The sequence below is a fragment of the Choloepus didactylus genome, chromosome 4, assembly GCF_015220235.1.
Source record: "Choloepus didactylus isolate mChoDid1 chromosome 4, mChoDid1.pri, whole genome shotgun sequence".
NCBI classification, from domain to species: Eukaryota; Metazoa; Chordata; class Mammalia; order Pilosa; family Megalonychidae; genus Choloepus; species Choloepus didactylus.
In genome coordinates, this window is record NC_051310.1 from 131423053 (window position 1) to 131443202 (window position 20150).

Consider the following 20150-nt stretch of genomic DNA (forward strand, 5'->3'; position numbering starts at 1 on the left):
GGGGTGCTGGTGCTGCTGAGTTTGCAAATACCAAACATGTTGGAAAGGCTTTTTAAATGGATAAGGGGAAGATTCTGGAAGAATTGTGAGGGGCTTGATAGCAAAGGCCTAAACTGCTTTGAAGAGACTGTTTATGGAAATATGGACTCTAAAGATACTTCTGACGAGGTCTTGAACAGAAATGATGAATGTTTTGTTGCGAACCAGAAGAAAGGTGATCCTTGTTTTAAAGTGGCAGAGAATTTGGCAAAATTGAGTCCTGGTGTCAGATGGAAGGAAGAATTTGAAAGCAACAACTTGGAATGCTTATCTGAGGAGATCTCCAGACTATGTGTGGAGGATGTACCCTGGCTTCTCCCTGCAGCTTATAGTAAAATGTGAGTGGAGAGAGAGAAACTTAGAACTGAACTCTTGGGTTCAAAGAAACCAGAAGCTGATGGCTTGGAAAATTATGGGCTTTCAGGGAGTGGAATCCCAGAAGCTACAGCCCAATGTGAGAACCCAGCCGCCATTTCAGTACAAGCCAAGATTGGAAAAGGAGTTAAGCAGAAAGGATTTGTGGAAAGTCCTATTGTCTGACGGCTTTGACCCCTGTGTGCCTTCATGCGAAGCCAACAGAATTTTTGCAAGATCTTTATAGATGGAGCCACTGCCAGTCTGAACTGGAGGGGACAGAGAAGGAACAAACTGAAGGAAAAATTTCTTCAAAGACAGAGCCATGGAGGTTGAGGTCTGGAGTCAAGACGCCTTGGGCTGGGAGAGTGGAGTGGCCCACACGCATGGAAAGGGTGAGTTTGCCCCGGAGGTTAAGGGTGGGCCTTCAACCTTGATGCTCTGGAAGAGTTTTGCCACCCCAGGCCCCAAAGAGGGTGGAGCACATTCCCAGGGAATTGGAGAGAGCCTGGCTGCTACCACACTGTTCTGAGAGGATTGAGCATGTGCCCCGGAGATGGAAGGGACTCCGGGAGCTGCCCTGATGTTTGAGGAGGTTGGGGTCAAGAAGGTGGTCTCCCCAAAGTGTGGATATGTTGGAGCACTCACCTAAGAGTTTGGAGAGGAAAGGGCTGCCACAAGGGCCCTTATGAAGGGTTAGACTCCTGCTCTCTCAAGCCCCAAGGGTGCAACATTGTTCTGTTAATGACTCTCAGACTTTGAAATCTAATGGAATTTGTCCTGTGGGTTTTAGGAACTGTTCTGGTCCTGTCAACCCTGTTTTCCTTACAGCAACGGGAATGTTTATCCTATGAATGTCCCTCCTACATGCAGCACTAGCAAACTACAACAGATGCATAGTCCTTCTATTTAATTTGAGAATGATATTAATCAAATGTAGATCAGAGGTTTATCACAGCCCTTAACCAAAGACGGTATAAAATCAAAATCACAGCATATGAGTATTAGTGGTATGTCAGTAGCACACCGCACTTGTATGCGAAAAACAACATCTGTATTTATAGACTTCAATTTTTATCAGATAGCATTTGATGAAACAACATATCCAATTGTACCATATTTATTATTTATATACTTATGCCATTTTTCACTTATGGTTTTATCTGTAGATCTTTCTTTATCGCCTCAATTTCCCAAACAAAAGATCCCTGACCTCATAGAGTTGTCATTCTTTTAGAAATGAGGAATATGTTAAACAGCAAATGAATAAAACAAAAAAGAAATAGAAAATATATTCTAAGTTGTTCTAGTTTGCTAATGCTGCCGGAATGCAAAACACCAGAAATGGATTGGCTTTTATAAAAGGGGGTTTATTTGGTTACACAGTTACAGTCTTAAGGCCATAAAGTGTCCAAGGTAACACATCAACAATCAGGTACCTTCACTGGAGGATGGCCAGTGGAGTCCGGAAAACCTCTGTTAGCTGGGAAGGCACATGGCTGGTGTCTGCTCCAAAGTTCTGGTTTCAAAATGGCTTTCTCCCAGGACATTCCTCTTTAGGCTGCAGTTCCTCAAAAATGTCACTCTTAGTTGCTCTTGGGGTGTTCGTCCTCTCTTAGCTTCTCCAGAGCAAGAGTCTGCTTTCAACAGCCGTCTTCAAACTGTCTCTCATCTGCAGCTCCTCTCTCAGCTCCTGGGTGTTCTTCAGATGGTCCCTCTTGGCTATGGCTCCTCTTCAAAACATCACTCTCAGCTGCACTGAGTTCCTTCTGTCTGATCTTATATAGTGCTTCAGTAATTTAATTCAGACCCACCCTGAATGGGTGGGCCAACACCTTCGTGGAAATTATCCAATCAGAGTCATCACACACAGTTGGGTGGGGCGCATCTCCATGGAAACACTCAAAGAATTACAATCTTATTAACACTGATAGGTCTGCCCACACAAGATTACATCAAAGATAATGGGGTTTGGGGGGACATAATACATTCAGACTGGCACATAAGTATAGTATGGCTTCCTGGAAAGCCTGTTTTAATTTCCTTTTTACTTCTAAAATATAAAAGAAGAGGTATATGTCTGCATAGTAGTGTAGTGGTTAAGAACAGAGGCTCTAACGTCAGGTTGCCTGGGTTCAACTCCCAGATCTTTTACCAACTAGCACTTAGAACAGTTCCTGGCACCTAAATACTCACTAAATGTTAGCTGTGAGGTTTCTTTTTACCTTGTACTTTATCCTTTATCATTTCTTCTAAAGCCTTCACTTTTTGTCTAGTTGCTACCATTTCTATTATCTTTCTTTTATCCCTAACTCTTCTCATAGTTCTATGTCCCTCGATTGCCAGTTGACTACCTACTTAGCTTCCCTAGGTCTGGCTACAAAGTTTATTTTTCAGTTGATATTTCATGCAAAGGACATCAGGTTGAAGGCAAAATAGAAAGGAATAAGGAGGGAAAGTGTTTAGAGGGAGGATGAAAGGGAAAAAGCATATATGATCTATCACAAGGTTATCATCTGGTATCTGTTTAATAGTACAGCCACAAAGAATCCAGTAAAAAGATCAGGGCTTATTTAAACATTACCTTCTTTGTTTTAATGGCTTTGGGACACCAATCCATCCTCTGCCTACTTTAGGTTTATAGAGAAGGCAGATTCTCATCAGGTTTGTAGAATTTCAGGATACTTTACTCACTTTATAATATATTTCAAAATCATAGGAACAAGGATTGTGATATCTCAAGTCCAGCATATGGGATACATTTTCATAAAAGTTGGTACCTATTGTAAAATCTCTTCAAATTACATTTTGCCTCTCCCCTTTCCCCAACTCCCATAACATTAGCAACACATGACCCATAAGGATTGCGTTTTCAAATGCACCTCTCATTCCAAATTGATTTATTTGTCTTTGGAGATTTTGTCCTGTGCTCTTATCTTGTGAACTCATGGAAATTTTTGACACATAATACCCAGCTTTTGAAGCCAGAAAACTTCCCCAGATGGTTATGTGTCTCATTTAAGATATATCTTTGTAAGATTTGGGAGAAGGCACTTATGTATCCAAGTATTATTATTTTTTTCTAATGACAGAGGGGTCTAGATCCCTCTGGGAAAGTTTTCCAAAGTTAAAAACTGGGTATAATTCATGTACTTGTTATCATTAGAAAGCACAATTTATAAGTAAGGACATGTATAATGATTTTTGGAAGCTTTTAAAGGAATAGAAAGAGAAACAGAATACAGACCAAGGTAGGTCTGAAATTCCTGATCTGCAGACTTCAGATTTCTTCCCATTTAGCTATGTCCCCAGTATATCCTACCCCAATTCCATTAAAGAGTTTCATCTATCCAAGTCTCCTAATACTCCACAAAGCATTCTATCACTCAGAAACCTTTAATCATGTTAGCTAACTTTCTTTGTTTTGCTATTATTTGATTATATGTGAAAAATAATCTTGTATATAGTTTTTCAAATATTAATCTTGTGGTTCCCCCTACCTTCCCTTCCTCTTCCCTTCCCTTCCCTTCCCTTCCTTTCCCTTCCTTAGCAATTTAGCCCTAAAGCCATTTGGTGGGTGTCCACATTTGGAGAGAGGAGCACAATGACCCAGAGTAGGCTGTCTGGGCCCAATCATGGTAAAGAGGGTGTCCATGTGATACCACAGGGTGTCAAAGTCCGAGGGGATGAGGAAGTTACCCACACATAATGGTGGAGGGGAGGAGGTAAGTTGTGGCCTCGTGTGTGAATTCAGAGCCCAAGTGGGGGTAAGGATGGTGTCCCTTCAGAATGGGCAACCTGGCATGGGGTGTCAGAGCCTAAGCAGGATGAGAAGGGCATCCACATAGGAGAGAAGGTGGCAGCAGAGATGAGAGCTTGGTTGCATGAAAGGATTGATCAAATAAGTAAATATATTAAAGGTAATAGAAGCTAGGTTTTATGCTGCTGGAGATGATAATTATAATATGGAAAGAGAGAAAACTACTATATTAAAGGTAATAGAAGCTAGGTTTTATGCTGCTGGAGATGATAATTATAATATGGAAAGAGAGAAAACTACCATGTTTGAAATTGGAATTACAGCATCAGTGTGACTCATGGTTTTAAATACATATAAGCTATATAGATAAAGATATAAGTATAGGTATAGGTATATATAAAAATGTGTGTATGTGTATGTGTGTATGTATATGTAGTGCATCTCTGTCCACTGAGAGGGCCCAGGAGCAGCAGCATCCCAATGGCAATGAGCTCACCTAACACCCAAATCTTAGCTTCCAAAGACCATTTTTCAATAAAATGAGCAAGGACTAATTGAAGAAATGGCTGATTCCAGGACTGGAACAGGAAAGTACAAGGTGAGCCTTGGAACATCTAGTTAGTGCCAGAAAACAAGGAATTACTCAGAAAATATGGAGACGTTGAAAAAATAGAGAAACCAGCTTAAAATGGCTCCTGACATCCAAATTGGGAATATTTTGTGCATCAAAATAAATAATGATAGTACTAGATTATAACCCATTGAATAAAATAGGGAACCATAAATCCATACTAATATAAATTATTTAATAAATTGAAAATTTGAAAGGGAACAAAATATTTGTATTTTTTAAAAATAACCCTGCCCACAAAATATTTAATTACAACAAAATAAAAAATAACTTTTCAGAGAAAAAGTCCAGCAAACAGCACCTTAATCAATTAAACAAAATCAACATTGTCAATAATGGGTCAAATTGAAATTGTGTACTACAGGATAGAATGTAATGAGAACACAGAATCATTTCTGTGATATTCCTGCCTCCAAAGATATATAACCCAATTCTGATTTTCAGAAAATGTTACATACCCAAAGCTTAAAACAATAACTGTCCTGTAATCTTATAAGTGTCAACATCCTACAAGCCAAGGAAACACTGAAGAACTGCTGTAGACTAAAGGGGATTAAAGAGACATGGCACCTAAATGCAATATGTGATTCTGAATTACATCCTTTTGCTATAAAGGGCATTATTGGTTTAATTGATGAAACTTGAATAGAGTTTGTGAATTAGATACGAGTAATGTGTCAATGCCAATTTCTTGATTCTGACGTTATATTGTGGTTATATAGGAGAATTTTTGTACATAGGAGATATACACTAAAGTATTCAAGGATGACGGGGCATCAAGTAGGCAGCTTATTCTAAAATGACTCAGAAAAAAAGTTCTTTGTAAAGCATTAAAGTTTTTCCAAAGTTTGTTATTTTTTCGAAGTTTTAAGAAACAATAAAAATTCTGTGAAATAAAATCTCAATTTTAGCTCATTGGTTTTAACTTTATTGCTTGAATTCATTGAAAATTATTGAAGTTGTAGTCTATTTTGTATTTTTGTAGGATCACTGGCCAAGGGAAATCTATTTGGATATTGATGCTAAATGGGAATATACTCTGAAAAAAATTAAAGAAGATTGTTCATTTACTTCAATTTATACACATCTATGGGGAAATGTTCCTCGGGTATATGAAGCAGTTATGACCATGGAGACAAGATTAGGGGAATGTTCATCTCTTTTGAAAAACCATGCCTCCAAATTACTTCAGTGGGACACCATGATTTCCAAGACAGGTAAACCTTATTTATTTTTCTTCTCTTTTAAATGGCAAAGGGGAATTAAGATTTCAGATGGAATTAAAGTTGCTAATCAGCTGACTTTAAGATTGGCTTTTTGCCTTAAATTAATCCTTCTTTGATATTAAAAGTACATTTCCTGGTGTCTTAATGTGAGTGAAGTAATAGGTGTGTGTCTGACTGTGTGTATTCTCATAAAATATCTTAAATTATGTAATATCTTAAGAAATACCTTTTTAAAATCTTTTAAAAGAATATCTTATACTAATAAATTTGTTTTATTTTAAAACCTCTTCATTGCAAAATGGTCCAATGCAGATTTTTAGTTGAACAGGTGGAGTGCTTCTAGAACAAAGCTTAAAACAATAGTGAATTTTGTTAAGTTGGAGCAGAAGGTAGCAGAATATTAGGGAAACGGTGCCAGCAGGATTATATCAATTGATAATGGAATTGGTGACAAGCAAGTCAGCAAGGGTCATGATGGGAGAAGAGAAATACTTAAAACCCAGAGTAAAAGAGGTGAGAGTTAACCTGGATGTGCTAGGTTAGCCTGTAGGATCTAAATACGGGGTAAGGGAGGGAGTCATTTAATGTTCCAGGAAGGCATTTACAGGAAGGAAATTCCAGAAAGACTGGCCGCAACTCTGAGAAGAACTATGTTGCTGCTAATGTGTTTATTTGTTTGTTTTCTCCTGAGTTGCTTAGATTTTAATACTGTAAGGCTCTAGCTCTCCTTTGGATAAATTTTTTTGAACATTAAGAGATTTCACTATTTAGAGTAAACCGGTTCTCTTAGAGATGAGGGATTTTTCTATCTCACCAGGACCTTTGGTTTTTATTTCTGATCATAAAGAGACATCCTTCATTTGCCTTGTAGATTAGAGATTACAAGATTAGGGATTGTGTCCTTCACAGATCTCTTGAGTCATACCTCAGAGTGGGCAGAAGAGATCCTCAACTTCTTTGTCATCACTTTCAGTTACACTCTGAGAGTTGAGGCAGTTGTAAAATCAAAATACAATAAAAAAACTAAGGTTATGTTTTTCTAAGGCAAGATCCCAAGGAGGAGATTTTAGGGCAAAAATTGTAAAACAAGTATATGTAGTGAACAACTATTATATTTATGTCTGCCAATCGTCTTTTGAATAGGCATTTTCTAGTTGAGGAAGTTCTTTCATAATAAGTTATGCTTCCCCAACCTATATGCCAGACTCCCTGGTAGCTAAGATTCAGGCATTCAATCTGGATTCAATTGATCAGATTCACACACAGGAGACTGATTTGGATGTGGAACAATCTCTGTGTGGAGATTACATTTTTGACTGGGGAAGGTGACAATCTAGCTATAGCATTTAGAGATAGCAGTGCCTGTGACAGTGATTCCCCTGCAGAAGGGGGCATCTGGCTGTAGAAGTTACATTGGTTTGGCAGTGATAGTAGCAGTTTCTTCTAATATTTAGAGGGCAACAGTAGCAGCTTTTTTTTTTCCAACTAGCCCTTTCCATGGTGTAGTTTTGGGTATTTCCTGGAGTCTTGGCCTCTACCCTGTTGTTCCAGCTTTCCCATAATTTGAGAAGTTACCCAGCATCCTTTGCATAAAATTCTTTCAGTTTAACCAGCTTGTAGTTAAGAATCCTGTAAACTATTCAAAAAATGTATAAGATTTTAGAACTCCTTATACATACCTTTGCTTTTTACTTCAGCATAATTAATCTAAGGCCATATAGCCATTACAGGTATTTTTATTAGTTGTGTCCAAATCCCCTAAGGCACAATAGAAGATAATAATGCCGTTTACCCAGCTTCAGTTGTAGTTAGGGCACAAACCCATGATCTAGGCACCTCAGACTTGGAATGGAAAGCTAGTGACAGAAAACATCACAGGCCACCCAGAATTTATTCTGTGGTAGAGCAGTGATTGTAACATCCAGTTTCTAGAGGAAAAACAGTAAGAGAAAAAGAAGAATCCACTATCATTGGAGCAAAGCTGGTGTTTTTGCTCAGCAGTGTTTTTAGTGGTGTTCTCATGAAACCTATGCTGTGGAGTGATTTGGAACATTGCTCTTGGATACACAGATTCCAAGCCAGATCTTCTGACCTTCCTGGAGATCCTGTAAACTACTCTTTTCTTTCTAAATAAATGAGCATTTTCTGTTGCTTCCAATTAAAATTCCTTCCATATACAAGGGATTATGCTTATTAAATGTTAAAAGATACTGTCAAATTGCTTTCTTAAAAAAATTGTATTAACTTACGTTTCTATTAACAGTTTATGAATACCTGTTTCCCTTCTGACGAGCACTGGTTTTATCAATTGTGCCAGTTATTAAGCTTATGATCTCTCAGCTCCAAACCCACCCTTCTCTACTCTGCTTGTGGTGCTTGAGGTTGGGACTCAGCAAACTACCCTTTTCTTTTGTTAACTGGTTTCCTATAAGGTCCTGCCAATAGTCAGTATTAGAGGGTGACTGGAAGTCAGGAGAGAAGAGATTTATTCCTTCCAAATTTGCTTGCTTTTCCTATCAGTTTAGCAGTAGCCCTTCATTTTGACAGCAGTAGTTGGTCCAGTCCCCAGATTATTTTTCAGCATTTTCAGAACCAGCCTCACCTGCCTCCAAAGTACCATCATCCTCCAGCAGAATCTCCCCTCCTAAGAAGTCTGAGCATTGGTTCCTCAGGGCTGTCCTTCTCAGCTCCTGAAGTGTCAACACCGGTTGAGGTATATTCCCTCCTGAGAGATCTAAGTCTTACTTTCATCATTCTAAGTTCCAATAACTCCTATCTTTTTTCCTTTGTTCCCCCAGCCCTGGGGGGAGGTACCTGCCTCTTGTAGTTACTATTTCTGCGTAACTGCAATGTCCCTTTTTCCATTTATCAGTTTTCTCACACTATTTAACCAATTCCATACATTTAATCATGTCTATTGTAATACCTAGTGAGTTTTTGTTTTATTGACTAAACCCTGACTGATCCATCAATGTTTTTAATCTTTGCCAAACTGGTAAAGAATTATAAAGTATTTAAATGGTTCTTCATTTTTAAAGGATACACACACACACGTTTGTTGTGAATTCTGATTTTTTTTTCAAGGTTCTTATGGACATTTGGATAAACAGAAGGCACTTCTGAAGAAGAACTATAGGAAAAAGAAGATAATGGTATGGTATTTGTGTTTTCCTCTTCTTGAAAAATTATACTTTCACAGAAAATACAATCACTTTACTTCCACAGATAAGCACTGGTAATTTTTAATTTCCTTTTAGTTTTTGAATCAGTTATTTATCTATCTATATCTGTCATCTATCTATACCTATTCTATCAATCTGATCACTTTAGCTCTATGTTTTTAAAATAGCTGGACTCATGTACTTTTTACACACTCAGTATTATGGTGTTCACATTTCCACAGTGCTACAAGTTATGAAGACTTATTTTAATGTATCCATATTCCATTCTCTGGTTATTTAATAATTTGTAATAACTTCTTATACTTAGTTAATGCAAGTCCCTTATCCTCTTCCTTTTAAAAAAATAAATGACAATTCTTTTTGATGACCTGTAGAATTAATTTGTCAATATTTTTTTTAAAAATTAAGGTCTCAGTTAGAATTATATTATTATTTTGAATTACTTTCAGATACTTAGCCCTTTTCAAAAATACATTCTAAAAGTATATTATGTTTAAGTTATGAAGATCATGTCACCACTAGTCCAGCCAACTCATTTAATGTTATTTTTTAAGATTTCAAAGTAACTTTTATTATTTTTTTCTGATTATAAAAAACTAAGTTAATCATTTTAGAAAATTAAAAGAAAAGAATAAATCACATATATCTCTCATTTTGTCGGCATCATTTTTCCTTTACTGTGTTTTAAAATTTTTTACAAAAATCAAATAAATGATAATACTTTTTCTAATTCATTAAATGCACTATGAAATTTTCCATCAATAAATATGGTTCTACGTCATTGTTTCATAAATAGTGTAATGCCCTTTTAGTGGACACAGGTTGGTTTTCATCATTCACTATTATTTACAAAACTGTTGTGAACATATCTGTAGCTGAAGATTGTATTTATCCATGATTATTTCCTTAATATAAATTTCCAGAAGTAGAACCACATGTAAAAGTAAATATGAAATTCTTTAAGAGTTTTGATAGCTATTGCCAGACTGTTCTCTGGTAAGGTAGCACAAATTTATATTTGTATGTTTTTAACAATAGTGTTTGTGATTGATCCCTTATCCATTCCCTTGCCAACACTAAGTATTATCATATTTTTTAATGTTTACAAACTTGCCAGGCAAAACTATTGTAGATTGCATACTTTTAAATACTTTTAATGAGGTTGATTTTTATGTTTTTATTGTCCTTTGTAATTCTGTTATTGTGAATTACCCATTTATGAACTTTGATCATTTTTTGAGCTGTTCTTTTTTTTTTTCCCCCTAGGAGCTCTTTATGTTTTAAAAACATTAACACTTCTCAGTAATATATGATATAAATCTTTATACCAGTTTCTCTTTTTGTCTTTTAACCCAAATAATTTTTTTGCTATATACAGTTTTATATTTTCATGGATCTATAGCATTTATTGAAAATAAATAGTGCCTTAGTGCCATGATTATTAAGAAGACTTTCTTCATCACAAGGTCATAGATATATTCACATGTTCTCTTGTATTGTTCTACAGATTTTGTGTGTGTGTGTGCATTTAATTCTTTAACCTCTGCGTATTTTTGTGTAAGGAAGTAAAATATAAGGATCTTATTTCAGGTCCATCAGTAAATTTGTGTGGTTTTCTTTTTTATAAGTTCTGCACATTCCCTGTTAAATTTATTCCTAGGTTTCTTAATTTCTTATTACTAATGTCTATTAGATTGTTTTTCCATTATATTTTTAAATTGTTTATTGTTGGTAGATAGGATATTATTGTTGGATATTATTATGGATATTATTCCACATTGTTTTGGGTTTCTTATCTTGTCTCTGACTTTAGTGTAAAAGATGCTAGTTCTTTGCTATTAACTATAATTTAAAATATTGAGATAGCTATCTTTTATTAGATTAAGGAAATTTATTTTTATTCCTAGTTTGTTAAAGAACCATAGGTATTGATATAGATATTGATGTGGATATAGATGTAGATGAGATGTAGATGTAAATATAGATAGATATCCCCATGCTCAAAAACTTGAAGTAAAATCTCCATGGTTTAGGAAAAGAGAGAGAATGAGTTCACTGTGGTGATAGCAGAAGCTTCTTTTATTCTTTGATCTGTGAATGTGGAGAGTACATTGATAGCGTTTCAGAAGTTGAACTATCCTTATATTCTTTGGATATTCTTTTTGGTCATTATGTATTTTTTAATGCATTAGTAGATTTCATTTGCTGTTGTTTATTTGGATTTTTGCATCTATGTTTGATAAGGTATGATTATCTTTTCTTGTGTTATCTTTGGTTTTGGTATCAAAATAATACTAACCTCAGAAAATGAGTTAGCTTTATCTCTTTTTCTGGTCTCTAAATAGTTTGTTGAATATAGAAATATCATTTGTTCTTTGAATGTTTGGTAAAACTTACCTATGAACTTTTATTGATTTGTTTATTATGAAGTGGAATGAGGAGGTTGATAAAAAGCTGTGTGGACAATCACACAGAACTCTGAATAGGAAATGAGATATGGTAGGTCTGTATAGGTTAGAGTGAAATAGCAACACATCCCAAAAGAATTTGGGTGGAGAATAAAAATATATATTCGGGCCCCCCCTGAGGAGCTGGGGGAGGATGCAGAGGTGTTGGACTTCCTCACCTGGATTGTTGCTGATGTTCTCACAAACATTGAAGACTGACGGCTTGACATGCTGAACCCTCTGTCTTGGGGCTGGCCCCTATGAAGCTTGTTACTGCAAAGGAGAGAATAAACCTGCTTGTAATTGTGTCTAAGAGTTTCCCTGAGTGCCTCTTTGTTGCTCAGATGTGGCCCTCTCTCTCTAAGCCACCTTGGCAGATGATCTCACTGCCCTCCCTCCTATGTGGGACCTGACTCCCAGGGGTGTAAATCTCCCTGGCAACGCAGGATATGACTCCTGGGGATGAATCTGGACCAGGCATCGTGGGACTGAGAACATCTTCTTGACCAAAAGGGGGATGCGAAATGAAATGAAATAAAGCTTCAGTGGCTGAGAGATTTCAAATGAGGTCGTGAGGTCACTGGTGGACATTCTTACCTAAAAGATAACACCTTTTAGGTTTTAATGTGTTGGAAGAGCTAGAAATAAATACCTGAAACTACCAAACTCCAACCCAGTAGCCTTGACTCTTGAAGATGATTGTATAACAACGTAGATTACAAGGGGTGACAGTGTGATTGTGAAAACCTTGTGGATCGCACTCCCTTTATCCAGTGTATGGTGGATGAGTAGAAAAATGGGGACAAAAACTAAATGAAAAATAGGGTGGGATGGGGGGATGATTTGGATATTCTGTTTCATTTTCACTTTTTGTTCTTATTCTGATTCTTTCTGGTATAAGGAAAATGTTCAAAAATAGATTGGGGTGATAAATGCACAACTATATGATGGTACTGTGACAAGTTGATTGTACACCATGGATGATTGTATGGTATGTGAATGTATCTTAATAAAACTGAATTTAAAAAATTTAAATGTATTTAAAAAAGCTGTGTGGAAATTAACTAATTCCATATATAAACTTGGGAAAATTTTCAAAACCTAATATTGAATGAAATAAAGCAAGTTACTGAATAATATATATAGTTGATATCATTTCTTTACATTTTAAAAACACTCAAAAATTTTATATTTTTCACACATATGTACATATATGTAGAATTATTTTGAACACAATGGAAGGGATACAAACCACACAAATGATAAGTGACTACCTCAAGGAAGGGAAACAGAAATAGAACTAGAGATTGTGATAAAAGAGGAGCTAAACTGAGGAGCTAAACTTTGTATTTTATTATATATAAGCTTCATTTTTTGTGTTTAAAATGTAGTCTTGAAGCAAATTCTAAAATGCCAGCAGTCATCCATTCTAGGTTGTGGAAATATGGGAACACTGATAGTGTCATATTATTAGTTATAATTTTCTATATGTTTTTTTTTAATTTTCAAAAGAATTTTTAGGTATGTTTTAGTTACTCCTCCAGGAAAGTAGGTAGAAAGCCAGGAACTGCGTGGACTGGACACCACAGAGCAATCTGACTTTGGGCATACTTCATACAACACTCATGAAAACGTGGAACTGCTGAGATCAGCGAAATCTGTAAGTTTTTGCGGCCAGGGGACCCGCGCCCCTCCCTGCCAGGCTCAGTCCCGGGGGAGGAGGGGCTGTCAGCTCCGCGAAGGAGAAGGGAGAACTGCAGTGGCAGCCCTTATCGGAAACTCATTCTACTGATTCAAACTCCAACCATAGATAGACTGAGACCAGACACCAGAGAATCTGAGAGCAGCCAGCCCAGCAGAGAGGAGACAGGCATAGAAAAAAAACAACACGAAAAACTCCAAAATAAAAGCGGAGGATTTTTGGAGTTCTGGTGAACATAGAAAGGGGAAGGGCCCTGAGGCGCATATGCAAATCCTGAAGAAAAGCTGATCTCTCTGCCCTGTGGACCTTTCCTTAATGGCCCTGGTTGCTTTGTCTCTTAGCATTTCAATAACCCATTAGATCTCTGAGGAGGGCCCGTTTTTTTTTTTGTTGTTGTTGTTGTTGTTTTTTTTTTAATCCTTTTTTCTTTTTCTAAAACAATTACTCTAAGAGGCCCAATACAGAAAGCTTCAAAGACTTGCTATTTGGGCAGGTCAAGTCAAGAGCAGAACTAGGAGAGCTCTGAGACAAAACACAATAATCCAGAGGCTGAGAAAATTCACTAAACACCACAACTTCCCAAGAAAAGGGGGGTGTCCGCTCACAGCCATCATTCTGGTGGACAGGAAACACTCCTGCCCATCGCCAGCCCCATAGCCCAGAACTTCCCCAGGCAACCCAGTGTGACGGAAGTGCTTCAAATAACAGGCACACACCACAAAACTGGGTGTGGACATTAGCCTTCCCTGCAACCTCAGCTGATTGTCCCAGAGTTGGGAAGGTAGAGCAGTGTGAATTAACAAAGCCCCATTCAGCCATCATTTCAGCAGACTGGGAGCCTCCCTACACAGCCCAGCAGCCCAGAACTGCCCTGGGGGGACGGCACTCACCTGTGACATAGCACAGTCATCCCTCAACAGAGGACCCAGGGTGCACAGCCTGGAAGAGGGGCCCACTTGCAAGTCTCAGGAGCCATACGCCAATACCAAGGACTTGTGGGTCAGTGGCAGAGACAAACTGTGGCAGGACTGAACTGAAGGATTAGACTATTGCAGCAGCTTTAAAACTCTAGGATCACCAGGGAGATTTGATTGTTAGAGCCACCCCCCCACCTTGACTGCCCAGAAACACGCCCCATATACAGGGCAGGCAACACCAACTACACACGCAAGCTTGGTACACCAATTGGACCCCACAAGACTCACTCCGCCACTCACCAAAAAGGCTAAGCAGGGGAGAACTGGCTTGTGGAGAACAGGTGGCTCGTGGACGCCACCTGCTGGTTAGTTAGAGAAAGTGTACTCCACGAAGCTGTAGATCTGATAAATTAGAGATAAGGACTTCAATTGGTCTACAAATCCTAAAAGAACCCTATCAAGTTCAGCAAATGCAACGAGGCCAAAAACAACAGAAAATTATAAAGCATATGAAAAAACCAGACGATATGGATAACCCAAGCCCAAGCACCCAAATCAAAAGACCAGAAGAGACACAGCACCTAGAGCAACTACTCAAAGAACTAAAGATGAACAATGAGACCATAGTACGGGAGATAAAGGAAATCAAGAAGACCCTAGAAGAGCATAAAGAAGACATTGCAAGACTAAATAAAAAAATGGATGATCTTATGGAAATTAAAGAAACTGTTGACCAAATTAAAAAGATCCTGGACACTCATAGTACAAGACTAGAGGAAGTTGAACAACGAATCAGTGACCTCGAAGATGACAGAATGGAAAATGAAAGCATAAAACAAAGAATGGGGAAAAAAATTGAAAAAATTGAAATGGACCTCAGGGATATGATAGATAATATGAAACGTCCAAATATAAGACTCATTGGTGCCCCAGAAGGGGAAGAAAAGGGTAAAGGTCTAGGAAGAGTATTCAAAGAAATTGTTGGGGAAAACTTCCCAAATCTTCTAAACAACATAAATACACAAATCATAAATGCTCAGCGAACCCCAAATAGAATAAATCCAAATAAACCCACTCTGAGACATATACTGATCACACTGTCAAACACAGAAAAGAAGGAGCAAGTTCTGAAAGCAGCAAGAGAAAAGCAATTCACCACATACAAAGGAAACAGCATAAGACTAAGTAGTGACTACTCAGCAGCCACCATGGAGGCAAGAAAGCAGTGGCACGATATATTTAAAATTCTGAGTGAGAAAAATTTCCAGCCAAGAATACTTTATCCAGCAAAGCTCTCCTTCAAATTTGAGGGAGAGCTTAAATTTTTCACAGACAAACAAATGCTGAGAGAATTTGCTAACAAGAGACCTGCCCTACTGGAGATACTCAAGGGAGCCCTACAGACAGAGAAACAAAGACAGGACAGAGAGACTTGGAGAAAGGTTCAGTACTAAAGAGATTCGGTATGGGTACAATAAAGGATATTAATAGACAGAGGGGAAAAATATGACAAACATAAACCAAAGGATAAGATGGCTGATTCACGAAATGCCTTCACGGTTATAACATTGAATGTAAATGGATTAAACTCCCCAATTAAAAGATATAGATTCGCAGAATGGATCAAAAAAAATGAACCATCAATATGTTGCATACAAGAGACTCATCTTAGACACAGGGACACAAAGAAACTGAAAGTGAAAGGATGGAAAAAAATATTTCATGCAAGCTACAGCCAAAAGAAAGCAGGTGTAGCAATATTAATCTCAGATAAAATAGACTTCAAATGCAGGGATGTTTTGAGAGACAAAGAAGGCCACTACGTACTAATAAAAGGGGCAATTCAGCAAGAAGAAATAACAATCGTAAATGTCTATGCACCCAACCAAGGTGCCACAAAATACATGAGAGAAACACTGGCAAAACTAAAGGAAGCAATTGATGTTTCCACAATAATTGTGGGAGACTTCAACACATCACTCTCTCCTATAGATAGATCAACCAGACAGAAGACCAATAAGGAAATTGAAAACCTAAACAATCTGATAAATGAATTAGATTTAACAGACATATACAGGACATTACATCCCAAATCACCAGGATACACATACTTTTCTAGTGCTCATGGAACTTTCTCCAGAATAGATCATACGCTGGGACATAAAACAAGCCTCAATAAATTTAAAAAGATTGAAATTATTCAAAGCACATTCTCTGACCACAATGGAATACAATTAGAAGTCAATAACCATCAGAGACTTAGAAAATTCACAAATACCTGGAGGTTAAACAACACACTCCTAAACAATCAGTGGGTTAAAGAAGAAATAGCAAGAGAAATTGCTAAATATATAGAGACGAATGAAAATGAGAACACAACATACCAAAACCTATGGGATGCAGCAAAAGCAGTGCTAAGGGGAAAATTTATAGCACTAAACGCATATATTAAAAAGGAAGAAAGAGCCAAAATCAAAGAACTAATGGATCAACTGAAGAAGCTAGAAAATGAACAGCAAACCAATCCTAAACCAAGTACAAGAAAAGAAATAACAAGGATTAAAGCAGAAATAAATGACATAGAGAACAAAAAAACAATAGAGAGGATAAATATCACCAAAAGTTGTTTCTTTGAGAAGATCAACAAGATTGACAAGCCCCTAGCTAGACTGACAAAATCAAAAAGAGAGAAGACCCATATAAACAAAATAATGAATGAAAAAGGTGACATAACTGCAGATCCTGAAGAAATTAAAAAAATTATAAGAGGATACTATGAACAACTGTATGGCAACAAACTGGATAATGTAGAGGAAATGGACAATTTCCTGGAAACATATGAACAACCTAGACTGACCAGAGAAGAAATAGAAGACCTCAACCAACCCATCACAAGCAAAGAGATCCAATCAGTCATCAAAAATCTTCGCACAAATAAATGCCCAGGGCCAGATGGCTTCACAGGGGAATTCTACCAAACTTTCCAGAAAGAACTGACACCAATCTTACTCAAACTCTTTCAAAACATTGAAGAAAATGGAACACTACCTAACTCATTTTATGAAGCTAACATCAATCTAATACCAAAACCAGGCAAAGACGTTACAAAAAAGGAAAACTACCGGCCAATCTCCCTAATGAATATAGATGCAAAAATCCTCAACAAAATACTTGCAGATCGAATCCAAAGACACATTAAAAAAATCATACACCATGACCAAGTGGGGTTTATTCCAGGCATGCAAGGATGGTTCAACATAAGAAAATCAATCAATGTATTACAACACATTAACAAGTCAAAAGGGAAAAATCAATTGATCATCTCAATAGATGCTGAAAAAGCATTTGACAAAATCCAACATCCCTTTTTGATAAAAACACTTCAAAAGGTAGGAATTGAAGGAAACTTCCTCAACATGATAAAGAGCATATATGAAAAACCCACAGCCAGCATAGTACTCAATGGTGAGAGACTGAAAGCCTTCCCTCTAAGATCAGGAACATGACAAGGATGCCCGCTGTCACCACTGTTTTTCAACATTGTGCTGGAAGTGCTAGCCAGGGCAATCCAGCAAGACAAAGAAATAAAAGGCATCCAAATTGGAAAAGAAGAAGTAAAACTGTCATTGTTTGCAGATGATATGATCTTATATCTAGAACACCCTGAGAAATCGACGATACAGCTACTAGAGCTAATAAACAAATTTAGCAAAGTAGCGGGATACAAGGTTAATGCACATAAGTCAGTAATGTTTCTATATGCTAGAAATGAACAAACTGAAGAGACACTCAAGAAAAAGATACCATTTTCAATAGCAACTAAAAAAATCAAGTACCTAGAAATAAACTTAACCAAAGATGTAAAAGACCTATACAAAGAAAACTACATAACTCTACTAAAAGAAATAGAAGGGGACCTTAAAAGATGGAAAAATATTCCATGTTCATGGATAGGAAGACTAAATGTCATTAAGATGTCAATTCTACCCAAACTCATCTACAGATTCAATGCAATCCCAATCAAAATTCCAACAACCTACTTTGCAGACTTGGAAAAGCTAGTTATCAAATTTATTTGGAAAGGGAAGATGCCTCGAATTGCTAAAGACACTCTAAAAAAGAAAAACGAAGTGGGAGGACTTACACTCCCTGACTTTGAAGCTTATTATAAAGCCACAGTTGCCAAAACAGCATGGTACTGGCACAAAGATAGACATATAGATCAATGGAATCGAATTGAGAATTCGGAGATAGACCCTCAGATCTATGGCCGACTGATCTTTGATAAGGCCCCCAAAGTCACCGAACTGAGCCATAATGGTCTTTTCAACAAATGGGGCTGGGAGAGTTGGATATCCATATCCAAAAGAATGAAAGGGGACCCCTACCTCACCCCCTACACAAAAATTAACTCAAAATGGACCAAAGATCTCAATATAAAAGAAAGTACCATAAAACTCCTAGAAGATAATGTAGGAAAACATCTTCAAGACCTTGTATTAGGCGGCCACTTCCTAGACTTTACACCCAAAGCACAAGCAACAAAAGAGAAAATAGATAAATGGGACCTCCTCAAGCTTAGAAGTTTCTGCACCTCAAAGGAATTTCTCAAAAAGGTAAAGAGGCAGCAAACTCAATGGGAAAAAATTTTTGGAAACCATGTATCTGACAAAAGACTGATATCTTGCATATATAAAGAAATCCTACAACTCAATGACAATAGTACAGTCGGCCCAATTATAAAATGGGCAAAAGATATGAAAAGACAGTTCTCTGAAGAGGAAATACAAATGGCCAAGAAACACATGAAAAAATGTTCAGCTTCACTAGCTATTAGAGAGATGCAAATTAAGACCACAATGAGATACCATCTAACACCGGTTAGAATGGCTGCCATTAAACAAACAGGAAACTACAAATGCTGGAGGGGATGTGGAGAAATTGGAACTCTTATTCACTGTTGGTGGGACTGTATAATGGTTCAGCCACTCTGGAAGTCAGTCTGGCAGTTCCTTAGAAAACTAGATATAGAGTTACCATTCGATCCAGCGATTGCACTTCTCGGTATATACCCGGAAGTTCGGAAAGCAGTGACACGAACAGATATCTGCACGCCAATGTTCATAGCAGCATTATTCACAATTGCCGAAAGATGGAAACAACCCAAATGTCCTTCAACAGATGAGTGGATAAATAAAATGTGGTATATACACACGATGGAATACTACGCGGCAGTAAGAAGGAACGATCTCATGAAACATATGACAACATGGATGAACCTTGAGGACATAATGCTAAGCGACATAAGCCAGGCACAAAAACAGAAATATTATATGCTACCACTAATGTGAACTTTGAAAAATGTAAAACAAATGGCTTATAATGTAGAATGTAGGGGAACTAGCAATAGAGAGCAATTAAGGAAGGGGGAACAATAATCCAAGAAGAACAGATAAGCTATTTAACGTTCTGGGGATGCCCAGGAATGACTATGGTCTGTTAATTTCTGATGGATATAGTAGGAGCAAGTTCACAGAAATGTTGCTATATTAGGTAACTTTCTTGGGGTAAAGTAGGAACATGATGGAAGTTAAGCAGTTATCTTAGGTTAGTTGTCTTTTTCTTACTCCCTTGTTATGGTCTCTTTGAAATGTTCTTTTATTGTATGTTTGTTTTCTTTTTAACTTTTTTTTCATACAGTTGATTTAAAAAAGAAGGGAAAGTTAAAAAAAAAAAAAAAAAAAAAAAAGGGAAAAAAAAAAGATGTAGTGCCCCCTTGAGGAGCCTGTGGGGAATGCAGGGGTATTTGCCTACCCCACCTCCATGGTTGCTAACATGACCACAGACATAGGGGACTGGTGGTTTGATGGGTTGGGCCCTCTACCACAGGTT

General features: G+C 37.3%; 1 protein-coding gene across 1 annotated transcript in view; it reads left to right on the top strand.

Moving 5' to 3' along the window:
* The window catches only part of FAM227B (family with sequence similarity 227 member B), a 273855-nt gene that overhangs the window by 5214 nt on the left and 248491 nt on the right, over positions 1 to 20150 (top strand). Inside the window, exons 3-4 of the mRNA XM_037835095.1 lie at positions 5770 to 6001; positions 9095 to 9162. Of these exons, the coding sequence (XP_037691023.1) occupies positions 5770 to 6001; positions 9095 to 9162 (300 nt within the window). The remainder of the gene's footprint in view (positions 1 to 5769; positions 6002 to 9094; positions 9163 to 20150) is intronic.